The sequence below is a fragment of the Accipiter gentilis genome, chromosome 4 (assembly GCF_929443795.1).
Source record: "Accipiter gentilis chromosome 4, bAccGen1.1, whole genome shotgun sequence".
Classification (NCBI taxonomy): Eukaryota; Metazoa; Chordata; class Aves; order Accipitriformes; family Accipitridae; genus Astur; species Astur gentilis.
Genome location: NC_064883.1, coordinates 37,976,099 through 38,004,071, shown reverse-complemented (window position 1 = coordinate 38,004,071; position 27,973 = coordinate 37,976,099). Strand labels below are relative to the sequence as shown.

At 35.0% G+C, this 27,973-nt stretch overlaps 1 protein-coding gene across 1 annotated transcript in view; it reads left to right on the top strand.

The window, feature by feature from the left end:
• The window catches only part of UBE3C (ubiquitin protein ligase E3C), an 81,325-nt gene that overhangs the window by 30,314 nt on the left and 23,038 nt on the right, over window positions 1-27,973 (top strand). The window contains exons 11-18 of the mRNA XM_049798256.1: window positions 692-778; window positions 1,490-1,647; window positions 2,222-2,454; window positions 7,542-7,646; window positions 8,738-8,825; window positions 12,359-12,456; window positions 15,715-15,847; window positions 18,806-19,053. Coding sequence (XP_049654213.1) covers window positions 692-778; window positions 1,490-1,647; window positions 2,222-2,454; window positions 7,542-7,646; window positions 8,738-8,825; window positions 12,359-12,456; window positions 15,715-15,847; window positions 18,806-19,053 — 1,150 coding nt within the window. The remainder of the gene's footprint in view (window positions 1-691; window positions 779-1,489; window positions 1,648-2,221; window positions 2,455-7,541; window positions 7,647-8,737; window positions 8,826-12,358; window positions 12,457-15,714; window positions 15,848-18,805; window positions 19,054-27,973) is intronic.

The window sequence follows — 27,973 nt, the reverse complement described above, 5'->3', positions numbered from 1 at the left end:
TTCATCATGCTGTAATCATGTCTGAAATAATATGGTTAAAGTCAGTCCTGTATACAACTAACTTGTGAACATATACATTTAATATTGCAGGTATATAAACCATTCTCTGTCTGCAGATAAATTAGTGTATGTGTATGGGTACCTGTCCTGATAGACATTGTTCCATTGATGTTGTATATTTATATCTGTCATGCAGAATATACCAGTAAGATTGTTGCATAAATTTAAATCAATAGTTGCTTCTAGCATAAATTAACTTTAAGGTATTTTAATCTACTTTTTGCAAAAATTGCTATGATTGTTAAAGTCAGAAGAACCGCAGAAGTGACCTGTTAACTAGTTGATGTGATTTTCTATATTAGAATTTAAAAAAATCCCAGATAAATAACTCACCATCTATGTTATTTTTATTAATGTGTGTTTAGTTCTGTGCAATACTGCAAACTTGGATTTATATTGTGTAGTTTTGCTGAGTTATTGAACTGTGTATTTTAGGTATAGGGATTTATAGGCTTGTTTTTCAGCTTGTGGGGCTTTCACCAGATTTGATTAGAATAAGAACCTCCATCTTGAAAGAATAAAGTTAAATTGTTAATGTTTGAGAAAGCTTGACAGAAAAGTTCTTATAGAAGCATTGTGTTCTGTGAATACAGTATTTTGGAAGACAATTTATTTGAACTTCCTCTTGCAGGCTTCTTTATAGTTTAGCCTTTAATGCCAGATTCCTGAGACATCTTTGGTATTTGATATCTTCAATGACTACACGAATGATTACAGGGTATGTATCATACCGTTTCTGAAACTCAGTCTTTGTTAAAGTAGAGCATATCTAGTGAAAAGAGAATGAGACAATTAGTGGTATAACAGTGCTCGTGGAGGATGATTAAAAACAAAACTGTAATAGTTACTTAGCTCTTATGATTTAAAAAAACTCAGCAAAATCTTGACAATTGGATAGTTGTGAATAATTACAGGTAAATAAATGAAATCATTATTTAAAATAAGGTGGATGTTTTGTAGTTTTCGGAGTGCTTACTAGCATCAATATAACAAACACCGAAGACCCAAGTACTTAATCCGAAGTATGTGAGTTTTATCTCCTATACTTTGACTAGTCTAGAGATTGATGGTGGCAGAAACACGTTCCCAGGAGCTGAGGCATTGGACCCACAGATTTGTTCTGTGCTGATGTGCAGATTAATCACTCTTTGCTTCATCTCTCTGTTCTAAACTAGAATGTATCTGCATTCTGTAATAGTTAATGCCAGAGTTTATATATCATCAAGATGCTGAGATACTATAGTGACAAGAATTTACAAAGAGTAAACTTACTTTGCAAGAATGGGAAATGGTAGTTACTTAACTGAGAGCACCGTCCTTATTTTGCTGTAGGAACTACTACTAAATATTTTTACTAGAAAGCTGAAGTTTGTACTTTTTTAGAGTATTTAATTAACCATCTCTTTAATTTTGCATTTTATATTTTAAGGTCTATGGTGCCACTCCTTCAAGTGATTTCAAGAGGCTCTCCAATGTCTTTAGAAGACTCCAGTCGAATTATCCCTCTCTTCTACCTTTTCAGTTCTTTGTTTAGTCATTCACTTATTTCTATTCATGATAATGAATTCTTTGGTGATCCAATAGAAGGTGAGTTTCAGGCATACTAAATAGCAGTGGCTTTGCAAAATGTTTTTTGTGTAAGGCTGCAGAGTTCCCTGGGTAATGATTTGCTGACATCTATGGGGAAGGCTCTTCTAGGCTGACTTGCTGATAGTCCCCTGAGCACTCAGCTGTCAGCTAGCTCTTTCATGGTGATTGCATTTAGAAAAAAGAGGAAAAAAAATTATAGTCTGCACCTTGGGAACCCTAGCTTTACAGGGTCTGATATGGAAGTTCTTAATCGTGATATTTTTTAATGAGTTAGTGAAGAGAGTGAAGTTCTTCTGGACTGAACCCGTAGTCTAATGGAAAAATTTAACACAGCAAGAATCACGAAATAGAGTAAGAGAATATTGTAATTAAAATCATTGTGACTGTGAACAATTACAAGACCTGATCACCTTTATAAATGTATACTAATTCTCTTTTTGGGTGATGTTTCTTTTCTGTACCTTTAGCTTTTGTGTGTGAATATTAAAGTTCTAATGAAATAAGTGTTTTTTTTTTTTTAATAACAAAGTATTAAGAAAAAGTCGTTTAAGGGAACTTGTGTTTTATGTAGTCGTAGGTCAAAGACAATCATCAATGATGCCTTTTACACTAGAAGAGCTTGTAATATTATCACGCTGCCTTCGAGATGCATGTTTAGGAATCATAAAGTTGGCTTACCCAGAAACAAAACCAGAGGTTCGTGAGGAATATATTGCAGCATTTAGAAGTGTTGGAGTAACAAAAAATACGGAAATGCAGCAATGTATACAGACAGAACAAAAAAGGTGGATTCAGTTATTCAAGGTAAATTGTGTCAATTTTCATAATATTTTTTTAAAATTAAAGGCTTCTGCTGAAGATGTGAGATTAGGGGTTTGTTGTGTTTGGTTTTTTTTCCCTCTGATTATACTTTTAACACAATTATTACAAGGAATACGGATTTTGGAAGGTTGCTTTTTGGCATATATGATAAACTTAATTAAATTCTGTAATTAAATTTTGATAACAGTAACATTTTTTTTTTTTTTTTTTTTTTGCTTCTGGCAACTCTTAATTTATTTTCTTGCTTACCCTGTTTATAAAAAGTGACTGTGTACAATATAGGTTTTAACTTGGACTCTTAAGCATGTCATCCTAACTTTACGTAGGTTTGAAATTCTGACTGAATCACATGATTACTTGAGTACTGTGTTAGAGGCTTCACTTAATTGGTACCATGCTGTATTGTTGGTTTTCTGCTAAAATTTGTTGGTACTACTCCTTTTGGGTTTGCTGGAATACTAACAGGATGGTGAATCCGGCTTGGCAAATGTAAACTTAATATATATTCTTTCTGGATATCTACCAATGTATTTCTGTTAGTTTTATCCATGGTATCTACCTCTAAGACATGAGTTAAGAGAAGCTGAAAACGTTGGCAGGAAAAAACCTAATATAACTGTTGCCGAAAAAAAGGAGTGCTTGACTTGTCATGAAAATTCTGCAGCAAACACATCTAGTCAGCTAAAATTGCTCATTAAAGAAGTGGGAGCAGAAGAAATGCATTTTCCAAATTGAATGCTAGATTTACAGTCTGTTTAATACTGGCGACCTCTCGCACACTAATGTTCAGTTCGAGTCATCAGCTGTCCCTTCAGGTCTTTTTATCACTGCTTTTGTCAAGCTATCTATTTAATTGAAAGAAGTTAATTGAATGAAAATGATCAACTAAGCTTGTATTAATATTGCTAATGGAACTTTCTTCTTGGCCATGTTTGGAGAAAGATGTCATGCTAGACTTTAGGAAAGGCCCATTAAGGCTTGCACTTAACCTGATGGGCTAATTAAGGAATGCTTATTCATTCTACAAGTCTAAGATAGCCTCTCTCCAGCCTATTCTGCCTGATTTTACAACACATTTCACTTATGAGCATAAGCATTAATAGCTGTGAGAGTAACTGATAATGTTTTGATTGCATTGAATACAGTCCTAATGCACCACTGAATTTGTAATTTGCATGGATTGATCTAATATATGTTTGCACAATTTAATTTAATTACTTGTCTTTAAATTGTCAAATAAACTTTCGATTTAAAGGTCATGAGTGAAAACCCCAATATGTCTATTTTTCTAAGAAGGAGGTCGTGCTAGGAGTATTTTTACGTATGCAGTTTATATCATGCTATCTTCTATTTCTTCTCTTTAGTTTGTCATATTTAATCATTTTTTTATAAGTTGCTTACATTTCAGGTGAATTTGTTCACATTTTGCTGTCATTCAGAGTTGTAAAATCCCAACTTAGTCTGTCCCACTTTGGCAGTCAGGAATTAAGCTCATAGTGGAACTGTCTAAACTTCGTGTGTTGTTACTATTTTCAGGAAGCAGGGTTGTCTTCCATTATCTGAATTACAAATGTAAATCTTGAGGGTATCTCAAAGGCTCTGATTCTACCCAAAAAAGTAGGTGATAACAAAGCTTCCCTTGTTTACTCCTTCAGAAATAAGTTGTTACAGAGAAAAAGTCAACACGGCTAAAGTTCATCTCATCAAGAAGACTACTGTACACAGCATTGAGTCTTTCCTGAGGGCAGCTTCAAAATAGCTTCTTGCCAGTAAGCAGGCAGCAATATCCTCTTCCAAATCGTTAAAACAAAGCTAAATTAGTTACTCATAAATTTAAGTAGAAAATACTTTTATTTCTTTTACACTGTGTCAAATAAATGAGAGATTTATCTTTGCTAAAGCTTTTGCAAGCTGCCTGCAGAGAAGGCATGTTCCTTCCCTATCATCTATGGTTTTCTCTTTGTTCTTTTTTTATTTTAATTTCTCACACTTGTTTTGCATATTTTCCGTACCACTGGTGTCTAATGAAATACATTCCTATATATATATACACACACACAAATATAGGCTTTACTTCTACAACGTAATGGTAGATCTGAAAACAGTGAGACTGCTGACGATGTACTAATTTGCTGACAGTTTGGAGGTCTTTGGTAAGATTTACATGTGAAAATGTCTTTATTCAGCAGGATTCCCCTTTTTTTGGCTTGGTACAATATTGAATAGTGTAGTCAACTGTTAGAGATTCCATAGAAGCACTTAAGTTATGAGTACATGAAAATGGATTTTGTCAAGTAAAATAATTATTTCACTATCATACGTTAATCCTATGACATTAAGTTGCTAATTTTGCTGAATTTTAGTTTTGAATGTTACTTGCATTTGGTGCTTTATTGGAAACGAATTCCCATTTTAATATTATTTATTGAAGTGGGTCTTCTCTTTCAATAAAAAACATACGAAATTTTACAAAGGAGTCCTGATTTTAGATTGCTAGTGTTCTCAGTCCTCATTCATTATGTAGAAGAAACTCCAGTCTCACCTAATTTGATTCAGCTTCCTTTAAGGATTCTTCAACTGTCTGTAAAGTATTTTATTAGCATGGTCTTCACGTGGATAATTTTTTCTGTTTTTTGTTTTTGTTTTTTTTTTTTTTTTTTAATCTTATGTATAGTGGTAATGGGACCACAGAGCTTCAGTGACTCCTCTAACCTGCCCTGAATTCTGTAAGGGCAAGGTGATGAAAATTCCAGTGTAATCAGACAGTTCCCTTAATAGCATTCTTTGTCTTTATTCAAGATGTTACTTTACAAACTGGATCTTAAAAGGTCTTTTGTGTAGTATCTAGACACAGAATCCTTTAGAAGGCTCATTAAACTCTTTGTTACTTTTGACACCTGCCCATTAAGACTGTCTTTTAGCAAGATGACTTCAGAAGAGCTTTGTGCATGTTTTTTTCCCGTTCATTTTTCAAGTGCTGTAGTTCTAAGTTGCAAAACAGATGGCTGTTCATTGTAGCAGTTATAACGTCTTTTTAGGCTAGTAATTTAATGTTCTATTGATTCCACTTAATTATGTTTTATGTAGTGTTGGGCTAAGTTGGTTCTGCTTTGGAGAGAAGGCATGCAACCAGGTATGACAATTGTGCTTGAGATGGAGTAGTTGTTAGCTTGATATCTCTACTCCTCCCCACCCGCCCCCCCCGCCGGACTGGAGGAAACTGCCAAGAAAAATACTAAAATTGCAAAGACACTGTAGTGACCATGATAACCATTTTTCTCAGCCTGCTAATTTTGTTGTGAAGATGCTGACTGTATGGTTATAATGATGACAGAATTACCATGTGAATTCCTTGTGAATAAAAATTAATTAAACGTAGTGGTTTTAACTAACGTGCTTGTGGTTGGGTGAAGTATGGGTGTACGCATCATCACCCACTATGGTTCAGCTGACAAGCAAAAATTTGTTAAACCACTGTGACTAGGTGGTTTTCAGGTAAATGTTTATACCTTCTGTTGGAAAAGGGCTTACTAACTTAACACACTAAAGGGCTTTTACCTAGCACATATTAGTTTGTAAATAGCATTATGATAATATAGTATATATATGTGCATATTAAATGAAAATTAGAACCAGCCACCACACGCATGTATTTTTAGGACTGTGGGTGCTTTTTGTGCTTCTTATGGTGATCAGCAGAAGAATATTTGGTGACCATCCTTCTTCTGGAAATGGTCGTCTTCTAATCTGCTTTCAGGCATGTTTGGGCTAGGCTCTTCTCAGGAGTGGTTTTACTTTCTGAATCTGGTATGTTGAAGCCTTTAACAATCTTACGGTTTACTGTACGGTATAAACAACTGAGCTAGTCACACTAGGATCTGTTTTAATAGAGATGAGAACTTGGAGGGTACAGTTAATTTGATAAATTTTTAGCTACTTCTGAATGAGATGATAATTTTTTCTGTAGCCAGCTTTGAAAACACTAATAAGATATTGACAAGAAAAGGAACCTGTAATGTCTTTTCAGATGTAGACCTTTACCCTTAAAAATATCAGCATTTGTTTTTTCACATGCATAATTACCTCGGTGTCTGGTGAGGTGATATCATTGAAGATTCCTCTGAGCCACTGTTAGCTGGAAATGCTTTAGTTTGTTAATACAGCAACCAGAAGCAGTCAATCTATGTGTACTTTAGAGATGTAACTTCTGCTGTTATGTTTTGCTGCCAATTTAATGCTTCTGCCCTCTCCTTCTCTACTTTCTGAAGTTGATGTAGGCTTTTGTACAGTTTGGCCATTGAGAAGCATATCACATGATCTTCTGCTGGCTAGTTAGTTAAGTTTATTGACTGTAGGCAGAAATACCCACTGTTTATTAGTTGGTCCTTCAGATTTGCCTAGTGTGGAGTGATATATGTGACCTTTGTCTTGAGACAGCAAGCAAAAGTTCCATTCTTCCATGGAGCATTTTTCTTAAAAAACCATGCACAGAAGTTTAAGAATCTTCCTCTTTGTGGACAAAGAAAACCTCCTAATCAGCCAAATTGTTCAGAATCTCAGGTTTGGAATGAGAGGTAGTAAAGAATAGCTATATAGCTCCCTCTTCTAAAACATACATCTATTCACACATTTCATTTCTGAAAACCTATATAAACAAAAAAAGAAAAAAAATTCTCTGTAAAAGGTCATTGTATAAATTACCTACTTAGGTGTTACTTTCTTCAAAGAAATAATTTAATGCTGGTAATGATTTGTTTAGGCTTCCCTGAACTGGCGTACAACTTCTTAGGCGTCCAGGGTAGTCCTAGGATTACTTAAGTCCTGGGTAGTCCTGGTTCTTAGGTTTTGGAATGCGACTTTCATAAGCCAATTTTTTTGATGACTTACAAGTGAACCACAATTACTTACTCACATTCTAAGGTATTTAAAAGAGCAAGTTTTTGTAAGTTAAAAATACGTAATAATTTCATACATTACTGAAAGATTTTTCCTAAGCTTTTGCTTGTGGATTATACAATTTCATTCACAGTGCTAAATGTATATTCAGTGTCTGTGTTTCTGACACCTAGGTCATCACAAACTTAGTGAAAATGTTGAAATCGAGAGATACAAGGAGAAATTTCTGCCCACCAAATCACTGGCTCTCAGAACAAGAAAACATTAAAGCGGATAAGGTAAGAGTAATATCCTTTTTCCACATAGCCTTACAGGTGCCAAAGTTTCAATGATAAAGTGTTTGATTCCTGACAGTATCAGCGATGTTGATGTTGCGCAGATTTAGTGTGGTTTAAAACCTGGAGTAATGCTGCTTTTCTGTAATGTAAAAGTCTTGTGTCTGTTAATAAACTTCTATGCTAAATCACATTTCCAGTCCATAAAGTAGAACTTGCTCTATGGTGTGACAGTGTAAGTCATCTGCATTTATAGCAGAGGAGAAATGAAAATCTGGTAGCATGTTGTTGCATTTCATTTTCTAGTTACTTGAAGTACTTTTCATAATAAAAATTCTAAATAAAGAATTGCTCTAAAGTGGGGAAAAATCCCTCGAAATTCACTTCTAAAATAAAAGAAATTAAGTAGCATTTTCTGTACTTACGTCACCAAGAAATTACTTTTTTTTAAGAGCTTTTGAAAAAAATGACATTGAGCTTAGAAAGTGTGTATGAGTGTGCAAAAGAGAATGCTAACATGAATGTGCAAGTACATCCTTTGAATCATTGGAAATGTGGATCTTAAGAAGTTAGTTACAGCTCAGACTGCCTTGCACAATTAGATGTCTTAACTAGGAAGTTTTGCACGGGATAGTTAACAGTGAACTCTTCTGTTTATTTTTGATGGTTGTACATTTGCTTGCCTTGTGTTCAAGATTTTAATTTGTCTGTGTGACAGTTCTTTATAATTCTTAGGAAATAGTGCCTACATACCTTAGAGAAAGTAGTAGTAGTCTTAAACCATGATGCTGACCTGATTCTCAATACAAAGTAAACAGAATTTATTTGACATCTCAAAATTCAAACTCAACTTCTCTAGTACTTTAAATACCAGAATTTAATGTAACATTGCATGGTATTTTTAAATGATACATGGACTTTGTGTTACATTGCTGTTAATTTTGCAGCTGAGCTTTAAGGCACATGTATAAGGAAGAGTGATTAGAAATTAAGATACTTAGGCATTCAGACAATATTATATATTTACTATGTAATAGTAAATTGCAGTATGTAATTAGATAATGTTTAACTGTAAAATACTGTTAATTTATCAGGTTACACAGCTGTATGTGCCATCTGCTAGACATGTCTGGAGAGTCAGAAGAATGGGAAGAATAGGACCACTGCAATCTACTTTGGATGGTAAGATACTGTCTTTGCAATTTTTGCTTTACTGAGTCAAAATAACAGTTTGCCTTACACAAAGAAAATCTACCTTTTATAGGTGTATATATATATTATACTCAGTTGAGTATTTTGTATAAAAGTCTTAATGATAACCAAAAGCAAGGCAATCTTTCATAATTTTGTTTCAGATATTTTAAAAAAAGTGTTTATGTATACATGTGTGTGTATGTCTTTAGAATATTTAACGTATAACAGCTTTCCCCAAGCTTCTGCTGGCATTGATAAAGGGAAATGATGAGGTGGATAAATGATATGTGTTAAAAGTGATAATGTGTTAAATGATATGTGTAAAAGGCAGTTGCATAAGATAGAAAATTAATAATGTTGCAGAAGGTGTAAAGCATTGAGGTTTTGCTTTTACTGTATACTCTAAAGAAAATTCTTTATTATATATTAGATTGTAGAAAACAAGCGTTAGGTACCATGGTAAGTATTAGTTACTGTCTATAAATATTGTTTCTAGTTAGAAAAGGCAGAAACTTAACCCCTTGAATTACTCAGAATATCTGGACTTTATGGAACTTGCAAAGAAAGATGAGAGAACTGGACCAACTTAGCGATCAGGGTAAATTTACACTAGTTTAGTTATGCCAATATGCTTTCTCATGTAGACAGTCTGTTTCTTTCAGCTTTTCATACCTTTGTAGGTTCACTATTCTAGAATTTTACCTTGCTGTACTCAGGTGAAATAATCATTAAATCACTAATACTTGTGCTGATTTAATAATGAATTAAAAATGGGGCCTTTAAGCAGCAAAATGATTCATCTACGAGAGTCTATACTCTGTTTCAAGATGATGTAATCTGCTTGAGCATCTTAGCCAGATACAGTAGATCATTTAGAGAAGGCCATAGCCTTTGAAAGCTGCCATAGAGTTGTACAGAATTAAGGGCTTTGTCCAAGGTTGAAGCCTAAGGACTTCTTACAATGATATTTTTTATATGAACAGCTACGATGGTATAAGTTTACTTTGATTACTTTATTAGTCTAGTTGCCAGATAACAACTAGTTGTTCCAGTGTAAGTACTAAGAATTTTGAATCGAGTATTTTTTCAGTTTAGTTTCTCTCTCTGGAAATCACCTGTTTTAAGTAATAATACAAAATCTTAAAAGCAGGTGTTTTAGCAAAAATTGCCAGGCTTCAACAGGTCTGTGTCCTGTATACCTTACAGACTCTACATCACAGTAATCCCTGTTTCTTCCATTGACCTACAAGGCTCTTGACAGCTATGCTGTCTTGGTATTTTTCACTGTCATACCCGTTCTGTATTTATTACTTCAGGATTCTCCCACACGCTACTAGTCTACTAGTCTCCTTCCACTCATACATAACAGTATCTTGAGCTTTCTCCGTTGTCTTCCTTCCCGTAATAGCATCATTTCCTTCCGTTTCATTAGTTGCCTTGGTCTGGGCAGTTGGTGGATAAGGAGTGCACGTGCTGTTGGTTGGTGCGGAGCAGCTATGTTGCCCTCATTTTGCTGGCTGGCTGTCAGACAAGCTGACACACTGAACAGAGCAGATAACTGAGCTCTCCTTGCTGTTTCTGTAATCAGGTCACTAAAGGAATTTCTCTTCTCTGTCCAGCTGAAAATTTTCACAAAACTTTATTTTTGAATCTCCTATTCTCTGTCAAAGTTAAAATTCAGATGATGAGCTCAAAAGTGTGTCGGAGGCAAGATGGTGAGGAAAGGTGACACGGTGTGTTTATGTAAGCCTCGTTTTCATATGAAATCAGGCTAAAAAAGGTGCAGTCAACAACATGAGTGTGTGAAAACAAGCAGGTAACAATGTGCACATGAGTTGTTTAATCCCTCTTGACTCCGTATGGGTTAAAGCCAATTAGCATGAAAGTACTGCTGAATCACATATGGTCATGTTTATTTGTGCTTTTTCATTTACTTAAATGGCAGACTCGTGAGTTCTAAATGCCCTCTGTATTGATGACTCCATGCCATATTTCTCTTTAAAGAAAGAAGCTGTGATGGAGAAATGCAGATAAAATTGACTAATTGACTGGAATAATTGAACTGTCGAAGTCATGTAGTAGTTTACCTTTGCTGTACATGCACTTTTTATTTAAAATGCTTTTAACCGTTAGCTTAATAGGCTGCATACATTGACTTTAATTAAAAATGTTTACTGAGTAAACGAAGGGTAATCACAGATAAGCATTTTATCAGAAATTCCAAAGGCTTGCAATGTTGAAACCTGCTCCAAATGAATATACATCAAGTATAGTGGTGTTCTGGGGTAACATCATGTTAAATTGGTGCTTAAAATATCCCTACTGAAAGTGCTTTGAAGAGTGGAGAAAAACAAAACAAAACATTGAAGTGATGTCCAGTTGCAGAAGGGCAGCAAGATGCTGGTTGCCACAGGTAGGAGCCAAAGGCAAAAATTTGAAACGGTCATCATAAATTTCCAGGCTGGGTAGTAATGTGAAGTGTTTACTTCAGTTTTGTAATATGGTCTATGAGTAGTCTAGAGTCTGCAGTCTTTTTTTGGTAAGGTGGTTATTAAACATGAAAATGAAACAACTAAAGAGTTGTGGCTTTTGTTTCCTCTGTAGACTGAAGCTAGGTGGACCTTTAACCAAACTGTCTGGTCAGTGACCAATACCCCTTTTTTTTTTTTTTTTTTTTTTTTTTTTTGCTGCAGTTAATTAATTTACAGTCAGATATGTGCTCAGCAGCTGAGCTTCTTCCCATGAAATTAGAGCAGGATTGTCATCACCCAAAGTTGAGCTGTTTCCTAAAAACATCCTCTGTGGGTATAAGAAGGTTCAAAGGAACTGCATGGTAGCTTGGGAACCGCATGCGATTGGGTCTCTCTGTTGCTGTGGCTTCTTGAATTCTTTTCTAATCTTTTTTTCTTAAGCACATTATACAATTTCTTGATGTTCTTTTCACTGTTTCTGCAGTGACTACGATTTTATGTGATCACCGTGACCTTGCTGTTGGGAGAGAAAACCCATTGAAATAAATGTTATCTTTCTGTTGGTTTCATTAGCTTCAGTTTAATTCCTACTTTTTATGCCTCAAATGGTTTGATTGAAAGTAGATAGTTGAAAGGACAATACCTTTAAACTATTTTGTTCATTGGGATGGGAATATTGTGTATTCCTGTGATGAAAATTCTAATTACTTACAACTTCTTAATTGTCTTCTATCATGTATTTTTTCTTAATTGAAAAATTAAAATTTCAATCATAAGAAAATAACTTTTTTGTTCTGAATAAAATAAAAAATACAGGAGTACTTATTTTTATACATACGTCATTTGCAGTGTGTTTTCACTAATTACATTTCAGTTTGCTGTAGAAACTAGTGTTTAAAGAAAGGTAAGGCTTTGCGTCACTGTTTAGTAAGTAAGCTATTTTAATGTATGTATTTTTATACAAAGTAAATTGAGTCACTTGGTATAAAATAAACTGTTTAAAAAAAATGTTCTTTCAAAAATTTTTAAAGTTATTATTTCTATTTTAAGTGGGTTTGGAACCAGCACCTCTTTCTGTATCTGAAGAACGACAACTTGCAATTCTGACAGAGCTACCTTTTGTAGTTCCTTTTGAAGAAAGAGTAAAGGTACCTAATTTCTTATTTAATATGCAGTTGGTGGTTTTTTTGTTTTGTTTTCAATAAGTTTAAAAAGAGCACTTAGCTAAGTAGAAACTGGATCATTTCCTAAGAGAAGGATATGACAGGCCATACTGGTTTTCTTCAGTACTCATGTGGCAACTGAACATTTGAAGTTATTTTTCTTTTACTAGTTATATTACCCTTTATAATAATTGCATTAAAATTAGAAACATATATTCCAGGATATATGAGACCAGTTGTATGTTTATAATAAACTGCAGTCCTGGTTCAATGATTGATCTACATGATTGCACCCTCTTGTGGTAAGCAGAGCACTAACTAGTTGTGTATCTAATAAACAGATGGCAAGGTCAAGAGTGGATACTTTTTTGCAGTGGGTGGATTTACTCAGAATGAGATGATGGATGTCCGTTTTGGGAGAATAACACCTAGAGACTAAATTTCAGCATTCATAGCTGAGTAGCTGAACTTTAATATATGTAGTTTAAAACTTGCAAGATTCTTGTACTATTGAATTTGCTCTTAAATGTTTTCTAGTTTTTTACTATGTAATTGTTAGTTCTATTACCGATTTCAGTTTGCATCATATTTTTTTTTTTTTTAAAGCTATCACTGTTACAATTTTTTTTTTTTGTCAACAGTATCAGTTACTTAAAAACAGCTCCCTGAATTGTCTTGGAAATACTAAGTTGCAAGACACCATCAAGGGAATGAAGAATAGTCCCACAGGGAAAGTAAAGCAGTATTTGTCAAAGGCAGTGACAGCTTTGGTAGAAAAGGAGTGTTTTTTCCAGGCTTCTATGAAACAGTTGTTCTAATGGAACATCTGAATACTGTATGGCAATATTGCACTTGGGTTATGGGGAAACATCTGGAAGTGACCTCAAGCAGGGATCTCTATGTCATGATTTAGTCACTATCTGCAACCTCTGGGCTTCTTAAAGCTATGTGGACATGCATATATGTAAAGTTTCTGGAATTCCTAAAACCTTGTTTGGTTTTATCACAAAACCTGAAATAACAACTGGATGAGATTTTGGAGAGAAGGATAAAGCTATAGACTGAACTTTTATAGTTCAAAGAGGAGATCCTCCTATACTACTTTTCGGGCCATGTGTGGTCATTTTTGTGTAATAGTGGGTGTCTACATTCTTTTGGAGACTCCCACTGCCCCTGCAAAACAACTTGCAATAAGGCAAGAAGATACCTTACCATGGTCTTGCTGGTTTGTTTGTTTGTTTGTTTGTTTTTTTACTCTTGACCAATTGCCATCTATTATGCTGTAATTTAATGTGGTAATACAGATCAATGCTGTTTCCATGTTTGGGTTGTTCCATGTGTCCTTGTATTTTCTGACTTGTTCATGAGATTTTTACCTTGAATCACCAGATACTAGATACTCTTACAAGCAATTATCAAGTCCAGTTTCATGGTAGGCTCTTCAGCCTTTTGACCCTGGGGGATGTTATCCTCTTTAGCCTTAAGGCACATTGGTGTGCACCTTTGAATCTGATGTTTACCTGTGGGAGGTAATGCATCCAATTTGTATCAGGTGCCTTTGGTTCTAACTTACTTAAGCCATACTTTCGTCAGCTTGCCTGTGGTGATGTTACTTCCTGTGGTGTGTATTTCAATAAGCATTGCTTGCTTTTTCCATGTGTTAGTCTGAAGTCATTGCAAATTCTTCAGTTATGTGTTAGGGTTCTTATTTTCAGGACTAACATATGCATGAACATTGGATTACGTAGGAGTCCAGACTGTATCAAGAAGAATTTTGCTATGAGCTATACCTCCAAGCGATTCTTTCCATCTAGTGTTGTGTAACGATAGTTAATAAACTGTATCTAGCCATACTTCAGGACAGAGAATGGTGGTGAACATATTCTTATGCTGTGTACATAAAAAGAAGGTGTCTGTAGCTATGTGTCTTGATGTTGTAGAACTGTAGAAAAATTTAGATCAGAAGGGACCTCAGGAGGTACTCTAGTCCACATCCTTCCTCATACAGGAATAACTTTGGAGTTGGATCAGGATGTACAAGGACTTGTCCAGATGAGTTTTGACTATCTCCAAAGATGGAGGTTTCAGACTCTCTGTGTAACCTCTTCTGATACTTAATCACTTTCATTATGAGTTGTTTTGTTTCCTCTATGTCCATTCAGCTTTTCTTCTTCTGCAGCTTAGGACTGCTTTCTCTTGTCCTCCTCCTGTGTACCTTAGGAAAGAATCTGGCTTTGTCTACACTATAATATTCCTGGTTGGAGAGCATCTTCTCCACTAGCTACAGCTGTCCACAGAAACAGTAGATTTGAGACCTTACTCTAGCTTTGCCTGCTGTTGTCAGATTTTCCACTTTCATGGTAAATTTGTTTGTTTTAAACATCCCTGGAGACTCTTACTTAAGCAATCTGTGATATTATTGGGAGATTACGTCACATGGAAAAGGTAATAGACTACTTATTGAATATGGAAAAGATGCAAGAGAGGATGTAGTAAACAGGCACTCCCTGGATTGAGGGTATACTGAACATTATTATACATTAGGCAACCCCCTCCCATGCTACATCTTGGAATAGAAACACAGTTAGCTACAGTTACTCTTCAGGTGAGCTGTAACTGCTTCCTGTTGTGAAGACTTGCAAAGGGACAATGTGGAATTCAGTTTGTACTTCAGCTGGTGTTATTTTTTTGAATTGGTATGATGCTCTGGTTCTTTGTTTAATATGGCAGTGCTGTCCACTATTTTGCTTTGAATTATTTGCTCACTGCTCCTGAGAGGAGAACTGATACCTAATTTCTTGTTACTGGGAATGTTCCTAAGCATTTCAAAAAATGACAAAAAGATTATTTACTAGTATTGAGGATAGACTCTGTGCATGCAAAATACTCATGTGACTTTTTCCCTTTGTTTTTGAATACTTTGCCTTTCAGAACTCTGAAAGTTAGGGAGAGAAAACTGGAATCAGTGGCACAATGTCTGTAGATGTGCCTCTTTATGTAGAAAGAACTGAGGATGATATCTTAGCATGAAAAAGTTTTTTACATGTCTCTCCCCTCCCCTTCCCTCCCCTGGGACATGGCTCTGTATTATGTTCCTGCAGCTCAATGAGAGAGAAGACAAATCACTTGAAAGTGAGTGCCCAGAAACAACTCAAAGGACAGTAATAGTAGTGAATAACCATCTCTCTGTCAATATTTAGATCTGCACAATGACATGATTTCTCTTTTCACTCATTTTAACAGATTTTTCAAAGACTGATCTATGCTGATAAACAAGAAGTTCAAGGAGATGGGCCCTTTTTGGATGGAATTAATGTCACTATCAGAAGAAATTATATTTATGAAGATGCTTATGATAAACTTTCTCCTGAAAATGGTAGGTTTATGATTAAGTTATCATCAGCTTGTTTATGACATTTAACCATTCTTACCATGTAGTTACATATTTGCTTACTTGAGTAGGATGTTGAAAGTATATCAGGTCTGAGGTGTGAAAATTCTTTTAAAGTAAAATTTCCTTGTTTTTACATAAAGTAATTCTCATCCACATTCTTTCTGATTATTGCAGTCTCATTCTCCTTAACACACCCTTCCTTACTTCAAATCTATTTTTACGGAGCATTTCTTCCCATTTACTTGTCCAAATAACTCTACTTTGTATATTTATCTATGTAGTTCGTTAGATATTATCTGTTTTGGTAATCTGTGTCAACAAATATATCAAGACTGCACAGGATTTGCTAGATACAGTGTGGCTCATAAGGATAATGCAGAGCACTTTGTAGTGATAGTATGTAGTAGTATATGTTTTAACACATTGATTTAGATCATACCTGAATTTGTGTGAGAGTGGCTGCTCTAGAAGCCAATATTTCAATGTAGATAAAGCCTGCCAAAATAAAGTCCTTATTAGTTATATGGTGGGTTTGCATCTAAAAAGAATATTTGCCAAATACATGAGGTTTGCCATGTGAATCTCACTTGCTGTGCCACTTAAGTTCCCTCCTGGAGAACTGCCTAATTTAGAGAGGAGGAAGAAGAGGTGTTGGTATTCTTGGTTTGTATAAAATCACTGGAGATCATGCCTTTTCTTAATTTCCTTTACTCTGGTAGTATTAAAGATACTACTCTATTTATAAATAGGATTTTGTATTTCAATACCTGTGTTTAAAACTGCAACTACCTAAAAGAGATGTGTTTAGAGTAATTTTTTTTTTTAATTAAGTAAAAATTAAGTTCTCCTGGTTTTGGAAAGTTTTAAAGACTAATAGGGAGATGTCATTGTATAATTGTCTGGAAATTATATGTACAGTTGACTGCTTAGCCTCTTTCCTAGTGGTTGTGAATAGTTTCATCATGTTAAGTTTAGTTTGACTCATTAACTGGTTTCTTAAAAAGAGAAAGATGAAATTAATTGGAAAGTAGAAAAAGTTGAGTCTGTTATGTTCATCTTCCCTTCCCCCGAAATGTATGAAAATACAATTCAGAAGCTGCAGTCTAAGCTTTTGAATAGTGCAATGTCAAGTAACAAGCAAGTCAACCTACTTGTTTAATAAGAATCATGTGGGATTGCAGGAAAAAAGAAATTCCTGAAAATTGCAAGAGACAATTTCAAGACTGTAGACTGAATGGATTAAAATTGATCTGGGAGAATGAACAGGTGATAGATGAGGTCCTAGAATTGATCAGAAGAGCATGAAGAACATTGATTTGGAAGAGGCATCCAGTTTGTCTCCTGGCCCTGAGAAGATACCTGCTCAAAGTCAATGTTTCTGTAGTACCTTAACTGAGATCATTAAGAAAACAAGCTTGGAATAGCAGAAATGTACTAGGTTGGTTCTTGTAGGTTTATATTTTCATTTGGTTGTCATAGGCTTAATAACGTGCAAGCATTTCTCAATTTATTTTTTTTTTCCTCTGTGACTGGAATTTTCAGAATATTCCATAATAGCCTTCCAGTGGACTCCAGTAACAGTTTAGTTACGTTCCGGCTGTATGAGTTATAAAACTGAACTCTTACTTTTCAGAGGTTGCACTAACTTGGGGTCCACCTCTACTGGTCACCTGTTTTGACATGTGAATTTGTTTTAGGAACATTTTTCCCTCCTTGTTGTAAATCTGGTTGTCCGTACACAGAGCAAGAGGCAAATAACTGATTTTCTTTGCACGTCCCCAAAAAGCACTAAACCAACATTTTCTGTATATAAGTGTTTTAACATTAATGCTCAATATCTCAGGAGTCTCCAGACAAAGCATGTCTGTATGCTTGAGACTCTCTTTTGCCAGTGTTCTGTTTTCTTGTTTTGAATGGTGATGAGTAGACCTATTACAGTACCTGTGGCTAAAAATGGCCATCCTCTATTCCAGCCAGCAGAATTTTTGTGCAGGAGAACATTTCACTTAAATGAAGAACTAGTAGGTAATTTTTAAAAATAGCTGAGTGTGAAATGGGAAGTTAACTAGTAGATGTAGAGCCATTTGCTAATGGGAGAGCATAAGACACTCCGTGGTTCTGGAGAAATTCTGTTGCTACAAGGTACTGCAGATTCTTTTATGCACATCAGCTATCTATCCATAATGTGTGCATTTGTAGCACCTGGAAGCAGTAGAAAGTTTTATTGTTACTGGTTTATTACTGGTTGCTTTGCTGGGATGCATGTGTAGTCAATGCAAGGGTTTGCATAAAAACTGTGGATTTGGTTAGATCTTTGGAAGCCTTCAATGATCCTCCTTCTCTGTTATGTATACATAGTTCAGGGACTAAATACTGCTTCCTGTCTCAAGTACCAGCCTTCTATGAAACAAGCAGAACACCTGCCTTCAGAACATGTCCATCTTTACCACACCTTGCTCACTGGAATTACATGACATAGAAAGTATCAAAAATAACAAGTTCAATTTCAAATAATATTTAGTGGTGTAACTTGACAGTCAGCCCCTCTAAGGGAATGCAGTACTGATTGACAGTTCCTTGAGACAGGAGAAAGCTGAACCTTGAATTCACAATGTTTTATATAAGTAAAATTTTCAAATTATTCTTGGGCCTCTTTAAAATATTTTGTAGAATTTTTTTTTCTTCCCCTATCTAGTGTCTGTCCACTCCATCTTTTGATGACTCTTAAAGCAATACCCCTTCTACAAAGCGAATTTCACATACTGAATATTCCAAAATTCAAGACAGTAATAGATTTTTGTTACTATTTATTAGTTTGTTTTTTGTATAAAGTTAGTGTAGATATGTTTGTATGTGTAGTTACATGTGTTTTTATCTGAACATAGTTGTATTTGTATATAGATAGTTGTATTTGAGTTTGTCTCTCTCCTCTCTCTGCAGAACCTGACCTAAAAAAGCGCATTCGTGTTCACTTACTTAATGCACATGGTCTTGATGAAGCTGGTATTGATGGTGGTGGAATTTTCAGAGAATTTCTGAATGAACTACTTAAATCAGGATTTAACCCTAACCAGGGATTTTTTAAGACCACCAATGAGGGACTTCTTTACCCTAACCCTGCTGCACAGATGCTCGTTGGAGACTCTTACGCTCGACATTACTACTTTCTTGGAAGAATGCTTGGAAAGGTAAAAAGTGTTGTATAATAAAAAGCTATAGCAGTACTGAAATTAGTCAGTAAAGTTTTTTTTTCTTTTTAGATAAGGGTAGATGGGAAGAAATGATGATTTTTCTAGAGTTGAGGGAAAATAACTTTCAGATGTTGGATCTGAACATTATTTCCACATAACACCCAAATTTCTGGTTCATTTTAATAAGTTACATATAGAGAAGTACAGAGAATTTGATACCCTGACTGTCAGTTGAACAAAGGGTTCTGTGTTTATCCTGTTGCTTAAATTTGATTGAAGCCAACAGAAATGCTCTGCTTATGGTGATTTTTTAACCTGGAGCTTTCTGGAATTTTACTGCAGTTGCATTTTCATCATTTGGAATATATGAAGTTAATATTTTCAAAAAAACCCAGGAGTTATGAGGTGTACAATTCTTGCTAGCATTTAAAATTTGCCATGAGCATTTACCGAACTTAAGAGCCATATGCAAACTTCCACTTACTCTGCTTGTTTTTTCATACATTTTACATCTCTTGAGTTTTAGTACTTGATATATGAAAACGAAGTGGGGAAGAAAAGAAGAGAGAAACCATTACAAACAATCATTACATTCAATTTTATTTTATGGTCAGGTTTAGTACTGAGGCTATTTCCTTCTAAGGCCTTGAAATTTGATAAAGCTAACAATTTTGAAACAAAGTTTGGAATACATTCCATTTCAGAAAAAAAAGTATTGATTGCTACTCAGCTATCGAAAACTGAAGGTATTTAAAAGTCCTGTTTAACTGCCTGAATTATTTTGGAGGCTAAAATCCTGCTGATTTGCAGTGAGATTTAACATATAGTTGGATGTCCTTTTAGTGGAGCTGGAAGCAGTTTAAGAGGATGTTGTTGGCAAACTTGAGTTGTTGAAACAGAGTGCTCTTCTTTAGAGTTGCCAGTCAACTGATTTAGATTAAACTGCCACTTTGTAGGCAAATTCTCTGCTAATGCATCCTAGCTATTGAAATATCCAAACCTGTTAATGAAAATTTCAAATCAGCCATTTCAATAAAATAATCTTTGGAGGATGTTCCTGCTTTTAATGGGAGATGGATTCAGTACTAATACAAAAGTTTGTAATTATGACCTATGTTACATATCCAAGGCTTCATTTTCTTTCTGCATCTATTGATTTTTGGAGTGGGGAGATGGATAATACTGTGGTATTGTGAGGAAGTTACTTCACTCCAAAAATGTTTAGTGTTTATCTAGGAATGGGGCAGGCCGCAGTCGTCAAGGGGAAGTTTGAAACATTATTTAAAAAAAAAGATTGTAGTTCTGAATCTTTAATTTCCTCTGTCAAAACAACACATTGCCTTCTGTAATTAGATTTCAAATATTATAAAGAGAGAAGTTGCAAAATGTGTTTTATCTCCCACAGAGTGCTAAAAGTATAGTTTTGGTTTTGTCTTTTTAAAATCAGAGGATCTATTATTTAACATTTTGAAAGCATAAATTGTTTTTGTATTTGCAGTATGTTTACATAAGGTAAGAATTGACAGTGTTACTTAATAATTACACCTACCCAGGTGCACAGACACCTTTTTAGTAGTGTATTTAGAGACTTGATGAATTAAACAGAAAGATAAGGCACGACCATGCTATTCAAAACCTGCCAGTATTGTGATCTTGGTTAAGTTATTGAATACTCACTCACCCATTTCCAAAATTGTGTCCATTTTATGCTTTGCACAGGGTTATTTGAGAGCAATAGTGGATTATTAAAAGCCCCTTTGTAAACAAAATAGATATAATGCAAAGGAAGCAATCAGGCATCCACAGCAATTTCTTATTTGTGGAAACCAATATGTAAAGAGTGCTGCCACCAAAAAGTCTCACGTAAGAAGTTTCAATGTTATCAAAAAACAAATACATTAAAATATAATAATTTATAGAAATTCTCTGTCTCTTGGTAACCATTTCATACTAATATCCAAATGCATTTAACTTCCAGTACCATAGATTTACACCTAATTCAGTTTTTCTTCTCATCAGGAAGTTTCTAACAGCTTGACATCTTCTGTGTTAATTGGTCAGTTCAGAAGTAGAAACATCTGAAAACTTAAAACTTACCTTTAAAAATGTTGTGTCTAAAAACTTAGTAATTTATCTAGGGTTAAAATAATTTGACTATTTGGGGTGTGTTTTTGTAGTTAGAGAAGAAATTGAAGGCTATTTACTACATAAACTGCATGGCTGTTCATGCAACTGTTACTGATCACTGAATGAGCAAAAGGTCTTGTAGAAATATACCATGTCATCATGTAATTGCATCTGTTGTCTGAAATAATTCTTAAAAAAACCCAGAAATGTGTTTACTTAAACAACAGCTACTCAAACAATTCCAAAGTTTACATTTCTCAACTTTCAGTTACTTTACTCTGTAATGTAAATATTATTTTAACATTGGTGACTTTTAAGCATTTCCCTTTCTCTTCCTTGAAAGGTCAGCTTACAATGCACACCTCTGGTAGAAGTCTCCTGCCCCTGGCATGGTTTGAAACTTGAACCTTTTAGTTTTGCCCACTGGAAGCATAGGAGTGACTTTGAGTCCCAAGCTTTGCTTCAGAGCTGAGGGTGTCCTGGGCTGTCGGGGATGTTCAGACAGAGGTGTCCTAGCCCCAAATTCTTTTTGTTGTCCTCTCTAGAAAGTAAAGTCTTGTCCCATGTGGTGTCCCAGAAGTATGGATGCGATGTTGTAGTCCTTTTGCTCTCTTGGGAGGCAAGATTGGGCTGTGGGGAGGCACCTCATTTGTTTTAACTTTCTTTCCACATGCAGTAGTTATTCTGGCAGCACTAAAAATCTTTCCATGTGCAGACTTTCTTGCTGCAGTTTTGGCAATGTAGCGGACTTGGCTCGGGAGAACACAAAAGTTGCTGTTTTGATAGGCTGCCAAAACTTCAAGCAGTATAGCCAGAGAAGGGAAGCTTGGAAGCAACACCTGAGAGTCTTAAATGAGGATTTTATCCATGCTGATTCGTTCTGCAAACCTGAGAAGAGGGAAAGACTGTTTAAAAATTTCAACAGAAGCAGTGATCAGTAGAACAGTGACAAAGAATTAAAATCTGAACTTCACCATGTTTGGACCTAAACTCAGTCTTGTATACCCTATTATCTTTCTCCACTTCCAGTTTACATTTGCATTTATTCAATGATGTTAGTGTGACAGATGTTGTGGAAAGGACATTCTTTGCATTTGGAATTATTTGACATCAAGTAGCCAATTCCTATGATAATTTACTTAAATTTCATGAAGTATCAGCGTTAGTTTAAGAATGTGGCAGGAAGTCCATAGAAAGATTAGAATGATAATTTTTACGGTTTCCTCTTCTTCCTTTTTGACATAAACCTGCTAGTTCTTGCACGTATTATGTTTTGCAATGATTGTCTTTGCACCTTTAACGAAGTGACTCTTTCTGACTCTTTCTCAGCATCTGTGGCTATACTGAATTCTACCATCTCCATTTCTCTTATTCCAGCATATTGAAGATCACTAGTGAGTCACACATTCATGTTGCTGAAGAACATATGCACTATCTTTGAAATATAATATTAAGTGTCTTTTTCTAAGCAGTCCTTGGAAGACACTGGGGTTTTCTGAAAAGATTTAGATTTGTTTCGTCAAGACTTAGCTTTTGTCTTAAATGGTTGGGAAGGCAGTATAAAGAACAAAATGTGTTTTGAATTACTGTTGTTTTGAACTGAGTCCTTTTTTTGTGGATCCAAATAAAGAGCTTTGATAGAAGAAGCAGCAAGACCTGAGCAAAAATAATGTTTATTTTAAATGTTAGCATTATTTTGATGATGGATAGATGAGACAATCTAGGTTTAGTCTTTGATCAGTAATATTTAATGTTATATAGGAGGTCAGCAATTTGCGTGTCCTGGTGGATATTATATTGATGAAGGTTTAAGTTGTTTATTTTCATATGACCTTTTATAGGTTACTATACTGATTTAAGATATAATGGACTGTTCCGTGCACATATCTAAATGTTGTTAAACATATAATTTGGAAAAAAAGTTGTAAAATATGTCTTTTGGTAAAATTAGACATCAGAAGGGTAATAGTAGATCAAATACAAATTTTATTACCTTAGCAGTAAATGTGGGACCATTAATTATTGATTAGATTATTTCTCTATATCTTAGAGAGTGTGCCTTGTGGTTACTGTTTGTAACTTTGAATAGAGCTGTGATAGATCATTTGTTGTGTGAGATGCTATTCCTGGCTGGAAGGTACAATTCTAAGATTAGCACCATCTATAGTATCCATTTTGCAGCAAAACTAAAGTTGTTCTTAATCATCCTTGGGCCTTATCTAAAAAGGATTGAATCAGTGGGAGTCTTTTCACAGGAAGATCTGGATCAGATCCTAAACTCTTAAATCATTAATAAGCTGCACATATGGAGTTAAAACCTTCAAGCAAATGCTTCTAGTAACATATTTGTGTGCTCTTTTTGCACCAAAAGCTTGTAAAGAGGAAACAAAGCAATAAAACTCTACAATGAGAAGAGCTGGGTTTCATATACTTGAATATTTGATAGGATGGTGCATCAGGCATTGTGCTGCTACTCTTCCTCTCTTTCTCTGACTGTTGAAGGGTGTTGTGTTGTCTGTCCGCCTCCCCCCCCCCTTTCCTGATTTTTAGGCTACCCTTTCCCTTTGCTTACTGTCCATTCAATTAAGACCCACTTTGGCTTAAATCGGTACACTCTTAATTGATCTGTGCTGCAGCCACAATTGATACTACTAGTACCTAGAAAGGTAGGTATGGAAATAGTGATACTGATACAAAGTGGAAGTAATTTGTATAAACTTTTTGTTTTATTAATTTCAGTTACCCTGCACATGATTTTGTAGACTCAGCATTTTGCTTAAAAGCAAGTTAGCTGATGATCATTTGTCTTAGAAGATCCTGAATCATCTGAAATGGAATCAAAACAGGAATTTACCATGTAAAGTGGTATGCTCTTTTAATTATGCATTTACAGTGCAGAAACACAATCATAAGAGAGCGAAATTGATACCTTATGGAAGTTATTTCATGATTTATGAATGTAGATGTAAACTAATCTGAATCTATTTTCTGACACGGTTATTCAGCTTGACAATTCCTTTGTGTACTGGTTCATTTAACATACCAATTATCTTTTGATTACAAATAGCTACGTTAGTACTAACCTTGTAAATATATGTCTTGCACTAAAAGACTACTGAAGTGTGGTATTTTAACTCTAAATCTTTAGGAAGGAAAAGTGTGTATTGATGGATTGTGATATTTATTGGGTCATAATGTATTTAAATTTTCTTTAATGCATATGTTAGTGATTGTTTACCGTGATAAAGTGCATAGAGGTCTCTGCAAGGAGTTCTGCATGGAAAGAATTACCTCATGTCAGTGGTCGCTCCTCAATTAAAAGTTCCATTAGCAGATGATTCCTCCTTCTGGTTTGTGTACTGATTGCGTTTTATTGCCTCTAAATCAGGTTCCTAGACAGGGAATAAATAAACAGTTAGAGTGTGCGGTAATGGTATCCTGATGTTTTTTCACAGTTGGGAACACCTACGTCCATTTCAGTCAATTAGGTTTGGAATATTTACAGAAATTCTTTATTCTATTTGAACTGTCTTCAAAATGACTAGTTCACTGCTGTTAAAATACAGATTTATCTTAGAAGCATATCCAGAGGTTAGTTATATAGTAGTAAATGTTTCAGTTATTCAGAAGATTAGAACTTAAATAAGGAGATGTCTTCCTTTTATCTTCAGTTCTTACTAAATTATGTTGATGTTTGAGACAAGAAAAATCTATTAAGCCTTTACTGGAACTTCAGTAGTGAATGATAACTATCTGTTACCCAGTGCATCCACAGGTATCTCTAGTACTTCCCTCTCCCATCCCTCAAAACCCCACAAATGACATTGATAGCAATTTATACCAAGTACATGGCATAAGTTACAGAGATAACTGTTCCTATTAAAACAGAAAGTGCCAAGCTGATGAAATGGTGGTTTTCTGCAAGTACCAACATTTCTGATGGACTCTATTTTGGTAATAAAAATTCTTGTAATAAAATTAAATGTCCTAAATTCTTAGAATAAAAATACTAGCATGACTTTCAATTTTTAAATTAAAAAATAACTCAAGGTGATTACACTTGATATTCTCCAACGGAGTCTTTGGAAGTGGATCCCTACATTTTTATGGTAATGTGTTCATAAGTCAGTCATGAGTTTGCTTTGTACTTATCACACACCTGCAACCCATTTCAGGTATTTACACTGACTGCAGCAAATTTGACAGGCAGGACCTTCGCATCAGAGTCTTGCTGTCCCAAATCTCTGGAACTTCTATGAACTTGTACTTACTGACCTTCAAACTCCCAGTGAGTGGGAAATCAGAAGTAAAACTAATTTACAAAAGGCTTTATTTTTTCTGAAAAAAAAAAATATTTTTAAATCTGAGGATGCTAGCACTGCTGCAAGGGCTGTTAATAAAGCTTTGTCAGAAGGCTAATTACAGGCAGCTAGCTGTGGAATTCTGGACTCCTGCTTTTTTAAGAAACAGAAAAGGCATCCAGTATTTGAACAAAAAGTGCACTATGACTTTTTGCAGTCATATAGGGAAGATAATGTACCAGATTTTCCACTCCTGTGGTGATATGAATGCATCTAGATGTCTCTGTTATTGTAGATCTCGGAGAACTGAGAAACAGTGACTTAAAGCTACCAGATAGTAGACATATTGCATTGTGACACACACCTGATAGAATTAGTTTTATTTTATCGTATTGGTGTTAGGAACAATATCAATTTGGTTTTGCTCACTTTAAAGCACCTTATTAAATATATCTGTAAGAAATTATTTTATCTTAAAATTACTAAATGCTAGTTTTAAAAATGCTTCAAAAATACGAGTACATGTTAATTTTAAGGTAACTTATATTTTTAGTTTTATCTTCTTCGTTAGGATAGAAAAGGCTTTGCTGGTTCCAAAGGCTTTGTGAGTGTGACGAGATATTTCTAGGATATAAATAATAAGGTAGAAGGAAGTTATAATGGTTTTGCTATTTTTCTATCATTTTTATTAATGGTTCTGTACAGCTTTGAAGATCTATTGCACTCTGTAAGTGCTAAGTATTATTTAATAGTAACTGTTTAAAATTACTGAAATAGAAAGGGTAATGGTCTTGGGGGCTGATTAGGGAAATAACTGAATTTAAGCCCAGTCATTTACTTCCTCAGCCCATAAGCTGTGTGTCTTTCTAGGGGTATGACTTTAGCGTTGTGTTGGTTTTAGAATACAGTTCTGGGTTGTAAAGGATTAATGGAAAGTAGGAGCAATGACTGATTAGTTATTTTTCTTAAGAAAGATTTTAGTTGAAATAATAAATGGGAGAATTAATTGTAGACCTGAAAGTGTAAGTAAAGGCACTAAAGATGCTTCACAGTCAGGGAGGTTTATTTGGTTCATGTGTCAATTTGTTTACATAATTTGAACCTTATTCAGCATGTTGTAATGCTCATGTAAGCTCTACTATGTATAGGTAATTGGTCTGAAATTACTAGACCAGCTTAAATTTTGTCCAGTTTTAAAACAAGGCACAAAGTCCTTTCTTTCTGAAGAGCTGTTTCCTAAATCTTGGAGTCATACCTGAACAGTACCTCGTGTGACCATGTAGTGCTTAAATAATATTGTGATACTTACCATGTATAGTCCCAGTGGGATAGTATTCTCATTATGTTGAAAACAAGAAAAAAGTCCTTGCCCCGAGAACTGTGTCATTTTTCTTCCTTTCTTACTGTGTACTGTATACATCTGTCCTTCCGGCTGAGATCCTTCTTCCATAATATATTAAAGCTACTAATTATTACATGCCTATATTCTGAAAGTTGCTTGCCTTAAAGAACCATTCCTTGTTCCCTCACATCAGAGGTGTTTAATGAATGCATTCTGTATATTTGTAAGTATCTGAACATAGTATTTTTCACTTTAGGTGATGAAGTTGTGATCTGTGTCACTGAACGGAGTTGAAGGCTTTTGTAGTTAGTCCATTTTGCAATCAATTATAGTTGAATTGTACTGTAATTGCAACCAGCTAATATTATTTAACAGAGAAACAATATACTTCAGCCTGTGTGCTTTGTGTGTGAAGTCAGAACCTATTAACCACAGTAGGCTTTCTGTTGTTTTGCTCGTTTTTAATATTCTGGTGTGTTCTACAGGAATTCACACACAAAGGGGGGAGGTTAGTGTATGAAGTTCCCTTTACTGAATGCTATTTCTTCCATAATAATTGCTCTCAGCCTTTTCACCAGAAAAAACCCTCCTTTTAACCATTTATTAAGGAGAAAAAAAAAAGGGGGCTAGCAAGGCATCTTGAGATAACTGGGAAAACACTGGGAGTGGGTGGGTGGGGGGGGTGGTGTGTACCAAAAATAATTCATTACTGATAAACAGATGTTTGCTTTGTTTTGTTTAGATGTTTCAGAAGCTTTTAAGTTATTTTAATGGTTATCTAGAGATGTCAAAAATTTGCCTAGAGAGCATCCCTAGCCTACACGAGTTTGAAATAGTGCTGGGAAGTCCAGGTTGGCCCTTTCAGCAGACATAACCTTTTAGCTACTGGGAATGCACACCCTATGAGCATGACAGTGCTTGTGTGATTGCCCTTGGTGTAGACATTCCTCTCTCTGCTTCAGACTAGCCTCTTGCCCCAAGCTTGCATCTGCAAATTGCACTTCTGTGAAAGTAGAATGCTAATACTCCCAGCCTTTCGAGGAGGCAGAGATACATATAGGCTGTTAAGGTGTTTGCTGTCCCAGCCCCCATCTAAACATTAGAAACTGGAAGTCTAATGTCATATTTGACCACCAGTTGCTCTTTT